Raw genomic sequence first — 17,984 nt, forward strand, 5'->3', positions numbered from 1 at the left:
CACCACTCAGGACGGCCTGAGTCACACTAGTCAGTGAGGGAATCCCACGGACTGCTAGACTCTGAATTTGATCTCTGAAAAGTTTTATACTTAAAGAACTTTACAATCCTCAGAAAATACTTCCTTTGGCTCAAAGGGTCAGAGCAAGAGCCTCGTGCATGTAACACAGTCTCAGCCTCAGTGCTGATCTCAAGTCTGAAAGCGTGGTTTTCATCATTGCCGTGGCAACACTCAAATGTCAGGAGATTCAACTGCTTTCCTGGCACTCTCTTTATCCCACATGATATCCCCGTGAGTCAGCCAGTGTCATTTCTTAACTCAAGGTTGTTTGGTTTGGTGTTCCCCCTTTGCCTAGTTTTCTTTTGTAGAAAGCTTGAAATATGTTTCAGTTAGTTAGAATGTTTATCACATATTAATAAGTCTGTACCCATAAAATCTGCTACAGCCACCAGAGTGTGTCTGCTTTGGTTTAGTCGGGAGTCTGCTGCAGAATCACTCCTCCCTCCCTCCCTCCCTCCCTCCCTCCCTCCCTCCCTCCCTCCCTCCCTCCCTCCCTCCCTCTCTCTCTCTCTTTCTTTCTTTCTTTCTTTCTTTCTTTCTTTCTTTCTTTCTTTCTTTTATTTTACCAAATAAACATGCCAGCTTTCCTGGGTGTGAGTCTTGGTGTTTCACATCACCGCTGTTCCTACAGACCCCTCATATCTTTAGAGGAGATATAACTTATCATTATTGACAGAAATTTCTTAATCACAATCCAAACACCAGGCACTGTCCTGGATATGATACAGCAGCAAACCAGACACAAGTTCCACTCAACAAACAAAGCCTGATAAACAATAAAAGTAGCCGGGCAGTGGTGGCACACACCTTTAATCCCAGCACTTGGGAGGCAGAGGCAGGCGGATTTCAGAGTTCGAGGCCAGCCTGGTCTACAAAGTGAGTTCCAAGACAGCCAGGGCTATACAGAGAAACCCTGTCTCAAAAACAAACAAACAAACAAACAAACAAACAAAGAATAAAAGTAAATGAAGCTTATGCTTATCACCTATCAATAGGATCATTGATTAAACTGGTAGTGTTATTGTAGCAATATTAGCTTTCCTGATTTTGACCATTATAAATAGATAAGAACAAAGCTTAACAAATGTTGTGAAGGCTGTGAAAGTACACATGTTTACAACCTATACTCAAAATGTTGCAGAAAATATTAGAATGGGAGAAATAGAGAAACAGAGCAAATGGGCAGCTCCTGGGTGTGAGCGATGCGTAAGCAGGAGTTCATTTTACAGTGTGTGTAGCTTCTACAAGGTTGAAATCCTATTACAGTAACTTTATGGCAACAAAACAGAGCAAGCAAGCAAGCAAGCATAGAACTCTGGAGATGAAACAGGTAGGAGGCTATTCAATGATTTGAATGAGGAACAGAGACTTAGTTGAAAGTATTAGAGAAGATGTTGAGTAGGGAATAGATTTAAGATGGGACTGGGAACGTGATGCAGGGTAAGAAAGAAGCGAGAGTTAGGATGACCACAAGGATTTGTTCTGAGAGATAGAAGGTTGGCAGTTTCCTTTCTAGAGATGAGGTTTCCTTTGTTCTATAGGAAGAGCAGGTTGTGTGGATGTGGTGGGGGTTAAAGTGATGGGCTTACATCTTGGTTTATTGACTTATTTATGTTTATGAGTATTTTATCTGCATGTATGAATGTGCACCAAGTTGGTGTAGTGCCTGAAGAAGCCAGAAAGGAGCCTAGTGGCAAGTAGCTTTAGCTGTTAGGCCATTATGATAGCCCAGTTTTAGTTAGAAATGTCTATGCCCCATCTCCATTCTAAACATGCTCCTTAGAGGACAGTGCTCTCGTGGAATACTGCACCCTCTTACATTTAATGAGCCTGTTGACTTCTAGAGGAGAAAGGGCAAATGGAGTTTGAGGTCTGTCTTTCTGCTTGTATTCCTTCTCTCACATTCTTACTTGTCCTTTTTCACACTAAACCTGACTGATTTTTTTCACTCTGTCTGTGTGTGTACATGTGTGTGCATGTATGTGCATGTGTGTTTGTGAGTGTGTGTGCACACAGAGGAAAACATGTGGGAGTCAATTCTTTCTCCATCATCTGAGTCTTAAGTATGGACTTAGTTCCAAGCCAAGTGACTGCCTGCTGAGCCGTCTCACTGGCTCCCTGATTGTTTTCCTTCACCAAAGTCACAGAATTATTTTCATTAAACCACCAAGATTTAGTTTTGTTTCCTTATAGTCATTTGTTGTAATATTATCTTAATTTTATGTATTTCCTGTCCTGTGTGAGTCACAGGGCAATGTTCCTAAGTTTTACTTACAGCTTTGATTTTTTTTTTTTATTTAAAAAGTTAGTACTGTGTAGTTAACCTTGGTTTAGTTTAAAAAAAAATACTGTGTGTTCTAATTGCGTCTCCCCCAATTAACCATAGAACTTAAAACTTAGGATCTCCATGGATTTCACTTTTATCAACTGTAAGATGGACCAGTTTCACAAGTGGCCTAACTTGACCTTACAATGTTCTGTGAAATGTATTTGTTGTCTTTATGTTTGATTAGATCAATGAATGGGCCTTTTTCTTCCTAGTGAAGGACAGAGCATGCATGCTAAGAAGTGACATAGCAAAGCAAGAGGAGCCTACCATAGACCTCCCCGTACCCCTCGAGTTAGGGGTGTATGCTATAACAACTCACTGTCTTGGCATACTAGTCACCAACCTTAAGCAAACTAACTTTGGTTGTTTTCTGCAAAGAGGAAAAGAGTGTCTGTCCCTATTATTCCAGTTATTAAATTATATTGGCTAATAAGTACAGAAACACTTTGAAAAATATTAAGTCGAATCTGATACAAGCTCTCACCTTCATCATTGTGAAGCATCATCTCTGCACTCTCCTTCCAGCCATTTAGGTGTGTCATCCGGTTTTATTACTTCTGACTTTATTTATTACCAGGCCTTTCTTAGCCACCCTTCTTTCATTTAGTTATGTGGTTTCTGAATGCTCTAGTATCCTGACGTCCGTTGGCTAAGTAGAAAATGACTCTTATGGATGGTGAAATCTCTTCTGTTAACAACTGTGACTCAGGTAGCATGTAGTGCCAAGTATCCTACTTATATAACAGGCTTGGTGTAATGCCTGCTACCTTATAAGGCTGATTGAACAGATGCTTTGTGACCTCCAGGCAGTATATGCTAAGTCAGGTTTGGTACCGTGTGTGTATGCCCTGTGCTATAGTTTGAATATACAATGGTTCCAAAGGTTTGTGTGCAGAAGACTTGGTAGTGTTATCGAGAGACAGAACAGGTGCACTAACTTCTCCAAGGACTTAGTCCATTGATGAGTTCCAAGCTGAGTAAGCCATTAGGAAATGCAACCATTAGAAGGAAAGAAGCTGCTGGGAATATGTCAGGGTTTCTCTTATCCATTCCACCTTCTCAGCTTTGTCTGCTTCCTGTCTGCATGAGGTGAGCAGCTTTGCTTTTACTCTATGTTCCTTGCTGTGACTCACCAAGGTCCAGAAACAAGAGACCCAAGTGAACATGGCCTGTAATGTAAATTAAGTCTCTCCTCCCTATGTCAGTTACCTATATCACTGCTGTAACAAGGTACGTGACAAGAGTAGCTTAAGGCAGGAAGAGACTAGTTCAGCTCATAGTTTAAGGTATAAACCTGCATGGCAGGGAGTCCCAGCAGAAGAAACTCTAGGCACCAGCCACTTTGCATCTGCAGGTCAGGAAACAAAGGGCGGTGAATGCTGACAATCATCTCTTCTTTTTCTTTCTTTCCTTCTTTCTTACTTTACTTTACTTTACATCCCACTCACTGTCCCCTCCTGGTCACCTGTCCCACAATCCTTCCCCCATCTCCCCTTCCCTTCTCTTCTGAGAGGATAGGGGCCTCCCAGGTATCCCCCATTCCCTGGCACATCAAGTCTCTGTGAGGCTAGATGCATCCTCTCCCACTGAGGCCAGACAAGGCAGCCCACCTAGAAGAACATATCCCACATACAGGCAACAGCTTTGGAATAGCCTGCTCCAGTTGTTTGAGACCCACATGAAGACCAAGCTGCACATCTGTTACATATATGTCAGTAGGCCTAGGTCCAGCCTGTGTATGTTCTTTGGTTGGTGGTTCACTCTATGAGAGCACCAAGGGTCTAGGTTAGTTGACTCTGTTAGTCTTCCTGTGGAGTCCTATCTCCTTAGAGGCCTTGGTCATTCCTCCTGTTCTTCCATAAGAGTCCCCGAACTCCATCTACTGTTTGGTTGTGTCTGCACCTGTCTGAGTCAGCTGCTTGGTAGAACCTTTCACAGGGCAGCCACACCAGACTCCTGTCTGCAAGCATAACAGTATCATTAATAGTGTCAGGGATTGTGCTTGCTCATGGGATGGATCTCAGGTTGGGCTAGTTATTGGTTGGCTGTTCCCTCAATCTCTGTTCCTTCCCCTGTGACTGCATTACTTGCAGACAAGATAAATTTTGGGTTGAAAGTTTTGAGGGTAGATTGGTATCCCTATACCTCCACTGGGGTCTCTGCCTGGCTACAGGAGGTGGCCTCTTCAGGTTCCATATCCCCAATGTTGTGAGCCACACCTGGCACCCCCATTGAGTCTTAGGCGTCTTCCTTATCCCAAGTCTCTGTCTCTTCCTGGAGATTCCCCTACATCCCCATCCCTGTTGCAGGTTTCCATTCATTCTCATGGCCATCTAGCTGTCCCTCCAGTACCTCCCTATACCTGGTTCCAACCATCCCCATTCCCCTCCCCATACCCTCTCCCATTCAGTTCCCTCCCTCCATCTACAGGCAGGACACATTATAGGTTGAAGATTTGCTATCCTAATCCCTCCACTGGAAGTCTTGCCTGGTTACAGAAGATATCTGGTTTAGACTCCCTACCCCTCATTACTAGGAGTTTTCCCTAGAGTCACCCTCATAGGTTCCTGGGAGTTTCCACTACACTAGGATTCTACCTCACCCTGAAATGCCCCCAGTTCCAGTTGTCTCTCCGAGCACTCTCTCCCTCCATCCTCCCCGCTGCCCCAACCTGATCCTGTTGTGTGCCTTTAATCCCAGCACTTTGGAGGAAGAGGCTGGGGGATCAGGACAGCTGTCTCAAAAAAATAAAAGAGAAGGAGGAGGTGGGAGAAGGGAGGAGGAGGAAGAAGAGTGGGAAGATGAAGAAGAGGATGGGGAGAAGAGGAGAAAAGTTTCAATTGTGGAATAATTTTTAAATGAAATTAGCCAACATCAAATGGTAGCTTTTTGGAAATGCAGCTTCACAGATCATTAACAGATGGACATTTTGAGATATTTCAAATGATTTTATAAAATTTTAATTAAGCACATTTTCCCCTAAATTCTTTAGCTGTGGAGCCAAAAAAATATCCCCCTTTTCTTCTGTAGTAGCTGACAACAGTATTATAAAATACTAATGCAAATGAATAAAATACTGTGTTTGAGATACACACACAGAAAATTCAGAATGCCAGTACTACAGAGTTGTCCGTAGTTACACAATTCTCTCTCAGTTAATGGTATGTCCTTCTTTTCTGTCCTGTTCATAACTAGTAATTCTTCTGCTTTGCTTCCACACTCTGCCTTATCAGGGAGAAAGGCACAAAAGTGGCCATGTCCAGAAGTGGACGCACTGAAAGTCACTTTGATTTGTTTTCCAGGGATGAACGAAATCAGTCCATCATTGTAAGTGGAGAGTCAGGCGCAGGGAAGACGGTCTCTGCTAAGTATGCCATGCGGTACTTCGCAACTGTAAGTGGCTCTGCCAGTGAGGCCAATGTTGAGGAAAAGGTCTTGGCCTCCAACCCCATCATGGAGGTAAGACAGGACATTTTCAACCGTTTGAAAACAGTCTCTAGTTAAGAAACAGACTGACTACCTGATTGATACAGTACCTGTCAGAAAGTCTAAGGTTTCCAGCCACTGAAGTTAAGGAAATACTTTTCTGTATCTTAGTAAAAGATGTAGGAAAGCTGAAAACTCGGTAAGGTTGGTATTTCAAGTAAATCCTACTGTAGAAGGACCTGCTTTATGCTGTTATTCTGCCTTTTAACGTTGAGAGAGAATTCTGCCTATAGTACCAGGCAGCACTTCTTCATACTGACTGCTCCTTGTCCAGGGGTGAAGTCACTCATTTCCTCCCAGTCCCCGGTTCCTGTTTATAAACAGGATTGCTCTCACTCAAGCAGGAATGAGTTCCATTACTCTTTCCACAGTATGTTTTCTATCCATAGTTCAACCTCTTTAGCTACAAATTTTAACTTTTTTCCAAAGTCCAAGTTATATACATAAACCCTAATCACATGAGCATTTTTACTTTTAAAAAAATAAATTATACAGCAAAGTATAGTATAGTAAAGAAATTCAAAATTGCACATTCTTGAGAAAGGAAATACTATGAAAAGATAAGGTACCTTCAAAGGTCAGATAGATCTGGGTGTGATGACTCATGCCTGTTATCCCAGTAATGTAGAGGCTTACAGCAGGGGGCTCACCATGAGTTTGAGGCAGGCCTGGGTAGCAAAGGGAGACTCTGCCTCGGAAAACTAAACCAAACCAAAGCCAAATACAGAAACAAAGTAGAAACGCCTGTGCCAAAGATAGGGGATTGGATGTATGAAAATTTGATGTCTGAAGGTTTCTAGCTGGAAGGGTATTATTTGTTAAAAATGGTACTTCAGGAAAGTTACAGTTTCATAAGAAAATGAGAAAAATAGATTTCATTAAACAGAAATCAGAACATGCAGAAACAAACCTTTTTCGTTAAAAATTCAAATGGGCATGATTTTATTCCTGTCTTTTTCCTCTGCCAAGTTTTCTTTATCACCCAAATGGATGGAGCTAAAATTGATCTGATGCACCTTGGTACAAGTGGCTTTTGCAGTAATCTGCCCAGAGGTAATTGTGCCTGGTTTGCAGTGCTGTGTGTAACATCTCTAAAACAATGCTGTGACATATGTCTACATGGCTATCCTTTAGAGCTGCAGATCTTCCATTCCGGCATGACCTAGACAAGATACTTTGAGGAAGCAGAGAGGCTTCCAAAGCTAGGAGTGCTGCAGGAAGGAGGAGAAAGAGGTTTCTGATACAGCATGGGCAGGAAGGAGCAGATGGCTATGCCAAAGGAAAGTAGTAAAATCTAGAATTAAGATTTTGTGAGGATTTCACTCTATCTATAGTAGTGGATGTTACTGATGCTAATATTGAAGTCATACTGTTCGATATAAAACCACAGAGTATAAAAACACAGTGATACTAGTGAGTGATTTCTGCTCTCACCAATATACAGTTCATCACAAACAAACAAAAGCTAAACAGAGAAACTCTTGAGCTAGGCCAACATTATAAATTGAATGGACCTAACAAATACCTACTGAAAATTCCAAATGAACATTCTATCTGATCTTAGTGGAATAAATCTTGATGTCAAAAGCAATAGAAACTACACAAAGTGTACAAACTCATGGAAACTAAGCACCATACTTAGCAATGATAATTGGTTCAAAGCTTCCTCCTCCTGCCACTTATACCCACCACCCCCAGTAGTCCCCTTTTTACTGATTTCTGTTGCTTCATCCGACCATTTGTTTTATGTTTAAATGTTTTACTGAATGACAAAAAGGTCTGCTTTAGCCCTACCCTACCCTTTTCTCACAGTATGTAGTGTTGTTTTAGCAAGTTGCCAGTATAGTATGAGAAGTGGACAGTAGATACAAGTTTAAGAGTAGAAATTGTGGACCACTTTTCTCTAACTGACTTAGATATAAAAAGGAAATTACATAGGGCAGGACCTGGTAAGCACTCCATGCGCCTGCTTTTACTGCAGGTAACCTTGTATATACTTTTGGACAGAATGTATCTTTTCCACTAAAAATTCTGTATTTATTATTATTCTCATTTTAAAAATAAATCATCAAAGAAATATATGGAATAATTAGTTTTCTGTATGTCAAGAAGGGTGAGCTAAGTCACAATTGGTCAGAGCATAAAGAAAAAATGGCCGGGCGTGGTGGTGCACGCCTTTAATCCCAGCACTTGGGAGGCAGAGACAGGCAGATTTCTGAGTTCGAGGCCAGCCTAGTCTACAAAGTGAGTTCCAGGACAGCCAGGGCTACACAGAGAAACCCTGTCTCGAAAAACAAACAAACAAAAAAACAAACAAAAACAAAAACAAAAAGAAAAGAAAAAATGATTGTGAAGTGCTCAGCCCTCAGTGTGACATCTGTATTTACACTCCTCCCCCAGTGCTCAGGAACATCACAAAAGAGGGGTCAGAAAGATTGTAAGAGCCAAAGAATGAGGAAGACTGCCATAAAATAGTGTCTTCTGGACTACAGAGTGAGTTCCAGGACAGCCAGGGCTACACAGAGAAACCCTGTCTCGAAAAAACAAAAAAACCAACCAAACCAAAAAAAAAAAAAAAAAAAAAAAAAAAATTACCACCTGTTGAACAGTTTCTCTAAAACACCCCATGGGGATGGATCCACTTTTATTAATACAATAAGTACTTTGCAGCTCTCCAGCCTGGCACCCATGATAGTTCATTCCAAAAAGCTATAATTTAAAGAGGAGACAAGTATGGAACAATAAAAAGAATTAAAATTTTTCCATGTCTAGTCACAAGTTTCCTGGTGTTCTCTGTGATCAGTAGTTGATTATTTTTTAAGGGCATTGCAGTACTTCCCTTTGTCTGGGATATAAAATGGCGAGAACACATGAGGAAATAGTGTCATATCCACACACTCTGGAAATGGGAGCTCCTGAGTTTCAAAAGCAATTGTTCTTGGACTGTGGAGCTGATCTTGGATGTGAAGCACCATCAAAAGAGCAGCGTGGCTAATCAGCAGGCGTTCTGATTTGTTCTTCAAATATTTTAAGATTTATTTATTTTTTACTTTACATGCATGGGTCTATACCATACGTATATGTATGTGTACCATGTTCATGCATTGATTGTAAAGGCCAGAAGACAGCGTCTGATCCCTTGGAACTAGAGTTATAGATGGTTGAGAGCCACCATGTAGGTGCTGGGAATTGACTCCAGGTCCTCTACAAGAGTAGCTAATGCTCTTAACCACTGAGATATCTCTCCAGTTCCAGGCACCCTGTTTTAAACACAGACATGAAATATATCTATGTTCTGAGGCACTTTAGTCCACAAATCAACAATTTCACAAACCACACCAAGTGTTTTTCATGTCATAGAAGCCATCTCTCAAATCTGGTGAACTCATGTGCCTCAGACAACCACAGTTCCATTACTGCCTTTCTGGATGACTTCAGCCTGTAGCAGATGGATCTTGTACAGTACTATGGGAACCTGTTACACTACTGCCCTATAAAATACTACTTAGGCTCAAAAATGTACATGTTTTTTTGTTTTGTTTTGTTTTGTTTTGTTGTAGTCTCTATCTATGACAACAAAAATGTCTTATCTTGGAAAGGGCTTTTGGGTACGATCACCTCGTCACTGAGCAATTGGCAAAACAAACTTCAGGATTCTGAGAATGAGAGAGTTCTGTGGGCCTGATGGTGAGACCCCTACAGTTGAAAAGATCCCAGAACAATAGTGACACTTGGCAGCTCCAATTTGATCAAAGGCACAGAAAGTGTAATCTGCAAACTGAATTTCAGCAATGGTGGCAATACCAATGATCAATTCCAGTTTCAAACCCTTATTCACACAATGGGCTCTTAAGACAGTTTCCACATTTGTCTCATAAATGAACAGTACATCGAAGAACTCCACTAAAGGCAACATCTTCACCAAATATTATTGCAGTAGGATCTTTGGCCAATCAGTTATCCAAGGCTTTTGTCATTGAATCAAAGGTTTATTTTCTGAGTTTGTTTATATATCAAGGTCTTTGGGTATTAAAACACAACCACCACGCGCATACACACACACACACACACACACACAAACACACACACACACACACACACACACGCTCACATGAGTTTATAGTTTCTAAATTAGGGTCTGTTTAGTTAAATTATCTTAAGCTTTGTTAAATCATTGATTTTGCTAGAAAGATAGTATTCAATCATTTCCTTTTCTATAATGCTTTAAAAGTAACAATCTAAATTCAAATACTATCTTCATAGCCAACACAAATTATGGCACTATATTTCTTTTAAAATACTAACTCATTTTCTTTGATGAGAGAATCAAATATGCTGACTCTGTGGCTAGCTAGGGTCCTATTGTTTTTATCCCTGAAACTTGTTCTCTGTCTTAACATTCTATACCATTTTCACATTTCTCTGTTTGCATATACTAATCCTGAAAGACTTTGTACAAGGGGCAAACGTTAATCTTATATGGAATAAAGCTATTCAGTGTTTAATATATGCATTGTGTGAATGCTTGTTCTTCTATCTACATTATGTTTTTGTTTTGACTTAAAAGAGTTACAGAAGCATGTCACTAAGTTAAAAAAGTAGATATATGCCATCAAAAATTTAAGGTTATGAACGATATTTAGTAGAAAGTTGTATTCTCAGTATGTGGTTGAAGATACTTACAAGTTAGATAAAACCATTAAAATCGATGTTGGGCTGTAGATGCTACTCATTTGGAAGAGTGCCTGCCTAACATGAACAAAGCCTTGTGCACATGCCTGAATCCTAGCACTCTACAGGTAGGGGCAGGAGGATCAGGAGTTCAAGCTCATCCATCCTCAGCTACATAGCAAATTCAGGGTGAACCTGGACTACATTAAGACCCTGTATTTAAAACAAGCAAACAAACAAACACAAAACAACAACAACAAAAACCAATTATGTTCTGGAGGGGTGGCTCTATAGATAAAGTGCTTGCCCTGTAAGCATGCAAATCAGGCTTTAGGTCTTAAACACCTCCATTAAAAAGCTGGGTTTAGCTGGGCAGTGGTGGCACATGCCTTTGATCTCAGCACTTGGAAGACAGAGGTAGGAGGGTTTGAGGCCAGCCTGGTCTCCATAAGTAGTTCTAGGATAGCCATATACTTTGTCTCAAAAACAAAACAAAACATAAAAATATAACCAAAAAAGCTGGGTTTGGTGGCTTACCTAAAATCCTAGTGCTTAGGAGGTAGAGATGGAAATCCAAGGGCAAGTTGGGTATTGAGATAAGCTGAATTGTCAGTAAGCTTTGGGTTGAGTGAGAAATCCTACCTCACTAAATAAAGTGGAGAACTATCAAGGAAGACAATTGACACTAACCTCTGGGCTTCATGTACACATGCACACACGTGTACAGTGCAACCTCACACACGTGCTTGTACACATACACACATTCACAGTGTATACAAGAAAGAGACATGTTTTTACTTCTGGTTTCTGAAAATGGCATTTAAATTGAATGCATAAATCCAGGCATGGTGACACATGCCTCTGCATCTGGGAAGTAGACGCCTGAGGATATAAGTTTAAGGCACCCTTAGCTATATACAGAACTCATGGCTGGCCTGGGCTATGTGAGATGCTGCCTCAAAATGTAATCAATCAGTAGAATGGATAATATTAATACTCTGCTTATAAGCAGTATCGCTTTTCCTCTTTTTGCTATAGGATAAAATGATAGAACTGGCTAGTTTCTAAAGAGACCTTTTATACCAAACTAGCATTTCCAGGAATTTTTTTCTTTGTCTTAATGATTTCATTTACATAAGGCAGTCTTCTGAGTGTTTGGAAGCTAAGGACAAGGCTTTGCTCTGGCAGCTCCAGCCCTATATATCTCTCTCTGCTGATGTGAATGTTTGCATACCCCAAATGGTGTATGAAAATTTCACCACTGCTGCGTCCATCAGTTCTGCTTCTGAAATGCATTTCTGTGAGAATAACAAGACAAAAGAAGACTATTGGTATTTACCTGTGTAGCTGGGGGCAAAGCAGACACTTGTGCTCCCTACAGGGGCAAAATTGGTTCTCATCTTTAAAGAATCACTAAAAATGGAAGAGTTGGATTCTATTCCTTCTCTCTCTGAGTAAGCTTTGTAAATGCCATGCATTGCCCTTCTAAGATCTTGATTTCTCTCTTGCTTCTTAGTCAATTGGAAATGCCAAAACAACCAGGAATGATAATAGCAGCCGGTTTGGAAAATATATTGAAATTGGTTTTGACAAGAGGTACAGAATCATCGGTGCCAATATGAGAACTTACCTTTTAGAGAAATCCAGAGTGGTGTTCCAGGTAAGCTGCATGCGCTGCTGTGTGTTTTAGGATTACTTTATAATTACTGTTATGTGACATTTTCTTGGGGAGATAGGAACAAACACCCAAAGAGAGCATCAAGTACAGAATACAGACTTTATTATGGGAGTCCACTGAATTCATTAGGCTTATCTACATAGATGGTTAACCTCAAAGCAGCTCTATCATCGTGAATTTCCCTCCATAGTGGGTGACAACCTCATGGAAACTGCATCATAGAGCCCCCTTCCAGTTAACCTTCTGTTTTTTGCTTTTTATTTCCTAGCATCTCCCAAGATCATTTGCACTGAGGGTGGACAGAACAGAAAGTGATGGCTGCAATCTCAGCTGAAGCTTCTGTGACCCCAATTTCCCTTTTTCTACTAGGGACTATCTCAGCTTCATCACTGTTACTTCACACACAGCTACTTTTTTAGGGTTCTCAATTAGTTTCCTTGGCCAACATAATTTCTTCTCCAAGATGATGGTCACTTTATGGCCAAGGAAAAAAATCCATACAAAACCACTATAGAGCCCTTGCTTACTAGTATGATATACTTTATTTCATAGAACTCTTGAGCATATTCTCACAGTATTACTGTAAGTCACACTTGGATAGAAACATGTGAAATGTAAACTGCTGCATCAGAAGTAGAGGACTACCTCTTTAACCTAATAGTCCTTGAGAGTGGACACTGATTTAGGTTTCATGTTTCATATTTTACTAACATTTCAGTTACTGTACAAAATAACGAATTTCATTATGATAGCCATGCACAGGTATGTAATTGTTCCTAGCTCCACACCACTCCTCTACTCTCTGCTGTTCTTCTTTTCTCTTGCTGGTCTGCTTTCATTCATATACATATATGTATGCATATCTATCTATATCTTAAAGCTAGGTTTGCATGGAAAAAAAAAAACATGTTATATCTTCTCTACTCCATGAGCTCTTGTTCTCTACCATCCCCCTACTTCAAACATCATTCCTCATCAAGGTCTCTATACTATTTTCATGTTGTTTGTTCATGTTGTTTTATATATGTGCATGTGTAATGCATTTATTTATATTTAAATCTAGATTCTGCATATAACAGAAAGAATGCAGTATTTGTCTTTCTGAGTCTGGTATAGTGGTTTTGACTTTTTCTTACAAGATGCTTGTTGGAAAGGTTAGTTAAAAAGAGGTGCTATTTAGTTTTGTCTCTATTTTCCAACTGACAAAGAAAGCATTTATCTATGTCTTCAAAGAGTTACAATTTGAACTCATCTCAAGAAAAACAAAATATACCTGTCCTGTTTCCTTCTTTTTTATTCTTATGATATGACATTATTTGGGTAGGATAATAATGTTATCAGGGAAATTATAAAGGGGGAGTTTTTGAGTTCTTAGTCTTATTAATATAGTTGAAAAACTGGACTCAGAGGCTTGAGGATAATTTTATTAAAGTTTGAAAGTAAAGCAAAAATAGAGGAAAGCTCAGAATCCCAGTAGCCACCAGGAAGAGGGAAGATACAGAAAAGCCAGGTCTTCTAAGCTAAGCATGGAGATCAGACAGTGAAAGGAAAAGTGTGCTTAGGAGTGTTTAGCCCCAGATCTGAGTTCTGAGACACCCAATTCTAGGCTCTTGTACCCTAGAGCAAAGGATTGCGAAGGGACATGGTTAGAAATAGAAACAGACAGCTCATTAAGAAAGGAAAAAGATCTAAGGAATGGAAGTGGGCTAATGAGCAAAGGAAAAAAACCCAACAGGTACTGAGCCATGTGGCCCTGATCTATTATAGAATATTTACATAATATCAGTCCCAAGTTCGAATAGGCAGGGCTTTTTGTGAACATGCTCTTTAGAAGAAACCCAGTAAGGAAGGGTTCCCAGCATTCTTCCTGTTAACTCTGATGTTTCAGCCCAGCTCTGTTCTGCCACAGAGCTAAAAGAAAGTCTTTGTAACCTCGTTATAGACTGCTATTTAAACCATAGTTGAATATTTATGTAGGATTTTTGTTGGCACTTATATTGTTGCTCCTTTCTAATGGAAAGGGAGACATGTTACACATTTATAGCACTAGCTGGTGTGTAGTCATACATTGTAGACATACTAGGGATTGTAGATTATCATAAAAATGTCAATATGTAGTTCGTGGTGACCCACTACATACCTCATACTGAGACCCAGAGTTTCAGTGACCCATGTGCTGGATGCCACATCATTAAAATTCAAATATTCCACATGGCAGGGTCCATTGTTTTATTGCCTAAGTCTTTTGTGGCTTTGAAGTTGTCTAGCACATACCAAGATGCATGAGTTGGGGTATCCAAACACCTTGGCTTTGACTTTGGGATTGTGCCTGATTAAATATTTAATCTTAAATAAACTATAACATTTGATATGTATAAGTTTATAGCATTTGATATTCATAGTAAGGTAATAGCAACCCTCCACACTATTACTCTAGATTTAAGTTAAGAACGATAGTACTATTCACATATAGGATTTAAAACAAAAACAAATTCTCTATTAATGAGAAGAAAGAATGAGTGAAACAGAAATGGATGAAGTCCACATAGAAATGTGTAGGAACATGGGGCTAATGACATGACTCAGAGCTTAAGAGAGAATGTTAGTTCAAATCCCAGTACCAATATGATGGTTACCAACTGTCTGTAACTCTAGGTTCAGGGGATTCAACACCCTCTCCTGGCTTCTACACATACCGCACACATGTGGTACATAGGCATACATACAGGCAAACACCTATATACATAAAGAAAAAAATTAATCTTTGAAAAAGAGAAATTTGTAGGATTGTGAGCAAAGGTAGCAAAGGAGGGAAACCGACCTTGGCCAGTTGTTGACTGGTGGCTAGGACTGCCTAGTGAAGAGTGCTAAGGCTTAGTAAGTCTTGCAGCTCCCCAGTCTCCAGGAGTCTAGAACACTGAGAATGTTAGCTATAGCAAATGAATCATAGTCAATAAGCACTAGCCATCCTGTACAAAGATGACCATATGTTTCTGCAGACTCACCTGCCTTTCTAGTTTCTGTGTGCTGACGCACCTGTTCTCTTGCCTCATCGTGCTTGTGGTCATTGGTATGTTTGTTCAGTGTCCTCTGTCACTGCAGTACTCATTGATGCCTTTAGGTTTAAAGACTTCCTTTCAACTTACTACAATTAATCTTTATCAACATAGATATACTGCAAATTGTAAAGATATGCTGATTGTATTTTAGTAATTTTGTAACTGTACTCTAGGTGTATATGTAGAAAAAGACTAAGGAAATACTAAAAATTGACCATAGATTATAAATTATTATTTTTTATTTTATCAACTATTGTTGATAGGAAAATATACATAACATATGTATATTTTTATAAACTACAAAGTTTATAGTGTATAAATATATAGGGAGAGTATGTTTATGGATTTATTATAGTCATGAGATCATTGTTAAAATATGGCAAGGAAGAGATTATTCTCTTTTTGATAGAGTATTAAGATTACTGTAAATCTAGAAGTTATTAACAGAAAATGATGATGAGCACACCAAAAAATTATTTTAGTTTCTCCAGAATTACTGGAGAACCACTTCAAAATCATTATTTTGGCCATCTATCAAGTTGTTCACTAATTCAGAGAGCGTTACTAAGCCAGGCACAGTGGAACGGGCCTCTCAGGAGGCTGAATTGGGAGACTCACAGGTTCAAGGGCTGTCTGACCTACAGAGTAATTCCGAGCCAGAAGAGACATTCAGATAAGACTATCTCAAAATCAAGGATCAAAACTGGACTTGAGGTGTAGTGCAGTGGTAGGGAACACTTGTCTAGAATATTCAAGGTCGTGGGTTTAGACTATAATACTAAAAAACCTTAAAATCCTTGCTAGCTGGTATTTATACTGAATATTACTAGTACATCTTTATTACTTATTTTTTATTTTTCAAGAGACAGAATATTACTGTTTTGCCCAGCTTGGCTTCAAGTCTCAAGCCATCCTCTTATCTTGCCATATATACTATAAATCATAAGGGTTAATTATTATTTAAATCAGTTTTACAAAATGTGGAGTTTTACTGAGATAATTAAATATTAAAATTTTATATTATCATAGGTTTCCCGAGTTTTATATTAAAATGCCACAATTGAAAACTCTTCTTATTTCAAAGGCAGAAGAGGAGAGAAACTACCATATCTTCTATCAGCTCTGTGCTTCGGCAAAGTTACCTGAGTTTAAAATGCTGCGGTTAGGTATGGATATGACACTAGATTTGATGTTCTTTTCTGTTACGTTTTGAGTTTTCAAGCTTGTCAAAAAGAAATTCTTCATACTAAAATATTTACAAAAAAAAAAATGAGTCTTAGAGGTCTGAATCTGGCTTTAGAACTCCCATGGGAAGGATGGGGTAGCTCTAATCAGGTACAGGATTGGCCTTGTTGAAGCTGGATAAGGTAAGTAAAAAATAGATGGGTTCAGGTTCTAGCCTCTGCTATTTTGTTTGTTTATGTTGTTGTTTGTTTTGTTTTGTTTGTTTCCTTTTGAGACAGGATTTCTTTGTGTAGCTCTGTAGACCAGGCTGGTCTAGAACTCATAGCTATCCAGCTGTCTCTGTGTCCCAAGGGTTGGAATTAAAGGAATGGTAGGAATGGTGCCAGCACTGCCTGACTCACCTCTCTGCTTTTATATATTTTTAAAAACTGTTCTGATGAAAGAGGAAATTTGTCCTAGTAGCTTGTTTGGAACTAAATCTGAAGAAAACATCATTTATTTCACCAATTGAGATAAAATCTTAAATCTTATATTAGAATGTGTATAAACTGGGCAGACTCTAAACTGTGTGTGTGTGTGTGTGTGTGTAAAATCAGTGTGTTGTCACTACCTCTAATTCAGCATGTTTGTAGGGTTGAAGTACAACCTTCTCATAGACTAAAAACCTTTTCTTTCCTTCACTGCAGGAAATGCAGATAGTTTTCATTACACGAAGCAAGGAGGCAGCCCTATGATAGAAGGAGTAGATGATGCGAAGGAGATGGCGCACACCAGGCAGGCCTGCACTCTGCTGGGTAATGTCTGTCTGTCTTGGACTCATGAGTGCTGGTCATTTGGACTCAAGTGTCTTTGTTTGGAATATCGATTTGTCTTTGTGTTAACTGGTCAGTGATGCTGGGACATTTCTTACGTATGGAACACAGAGAAATCAGCATGGTGTTTTTAGAATTGTTCTAGGATTAGCTAGTGGCACTAGTGTCTCAACCTTGTAAATTTACCAAAGATTATTGAATTGCACTTTAAAACTGGATTTCAGCATCTGGAAAGGTAAGATTAACTTTTAGCTAAATGTTTAAAAAAAACATTTAGAGACTAATTGAAATGGGTTTTTGTATAAACACATTCCTGTGGGTCTTGGTGGTTTGGTTGTTAGGGGGCTTGATTGTTCAGGGGGTTTTTTGGCTTTGTTTGTTGGTAATGCTTGGAGATAGGTTTTATCCATGTAGCCCGGCCTGGTCTAGGTCTTGCAATCCCTCTGCCTCAGTCTGCTGGGATGGAGGGCCTGTGTCACTGTGCCAGGGCAGCCTTTGCCGCATTGTCTCTATTGTTGTCTTCAGGGTCTGTACAGATGCTAAGCAAAACTAACAAAATACACGTATTCTTCTGTTTTCATTGTTTTTTTTTTTTTATAAAGGAATTTTAAAATCTTATTGTTTGAGAATTTTATAAATGCACATGTACTTTTGAAACAGATACCACTATTCTCTTTGTGATTTGAGAGAGTTATACAATTTTT

The 17,984-nt window shown here is 39.4% G+C and overlaps 1 protein-coding gene and 1 pseudogene across 8 annotated transcripts in view; one reads left to right on the plus strand and one right to left on the minus strand.

The window, feature by feature from the left end:
• The window catches only part of Myo5a (myosin VA), a 153,890-nt gene that overhangs the window by 54,482 nt on the left and 81,424 nt on the right, over positions 1 to 17,984 (plus strand). For all 8 annotated transcript variants that reach the window (XM_006510827.4, XM_006510829.4, XM_006510832.4 and 5 more), the window contains exons 5-8: positions 5,692 to 5,848; positions 12,063 to 12,206; positions 16,368 to 16,449; positions 17,155 to 17,262. In XM_006510827.4, coding sequence (XP_006510890.1) covers positions 5,692 to 5,848; positions 12,063 to 12,206; positions 16,368 to 16,449; positions 17,155 to 17,262 — 491 coding nt within the window. The remainder of the gene's footprint in view (positions 1 to 5,691; positions 5,849 to 12,062; positions 12,207 to 16,367; positions 16,450 to 17,154; positions 17,263 to 17,984) is intronic.
• Gm16353 (predicted gene 16353) lies at positions 9,128 to 9,861 on the minus strand (annotated as a pseudogene).

This window comes from Mus musculus, chromosome 9 (assembly GCF_000001635.26).
Source record: "Mus musculus strain C57BL/6J chromosome 9, GRCm38.p6 C57BL/6J".
NCBI lineage: Eukaryota > Metazoa > Chordata > Mammalia > Rodentia > Muridae > Mus > Mus musculus.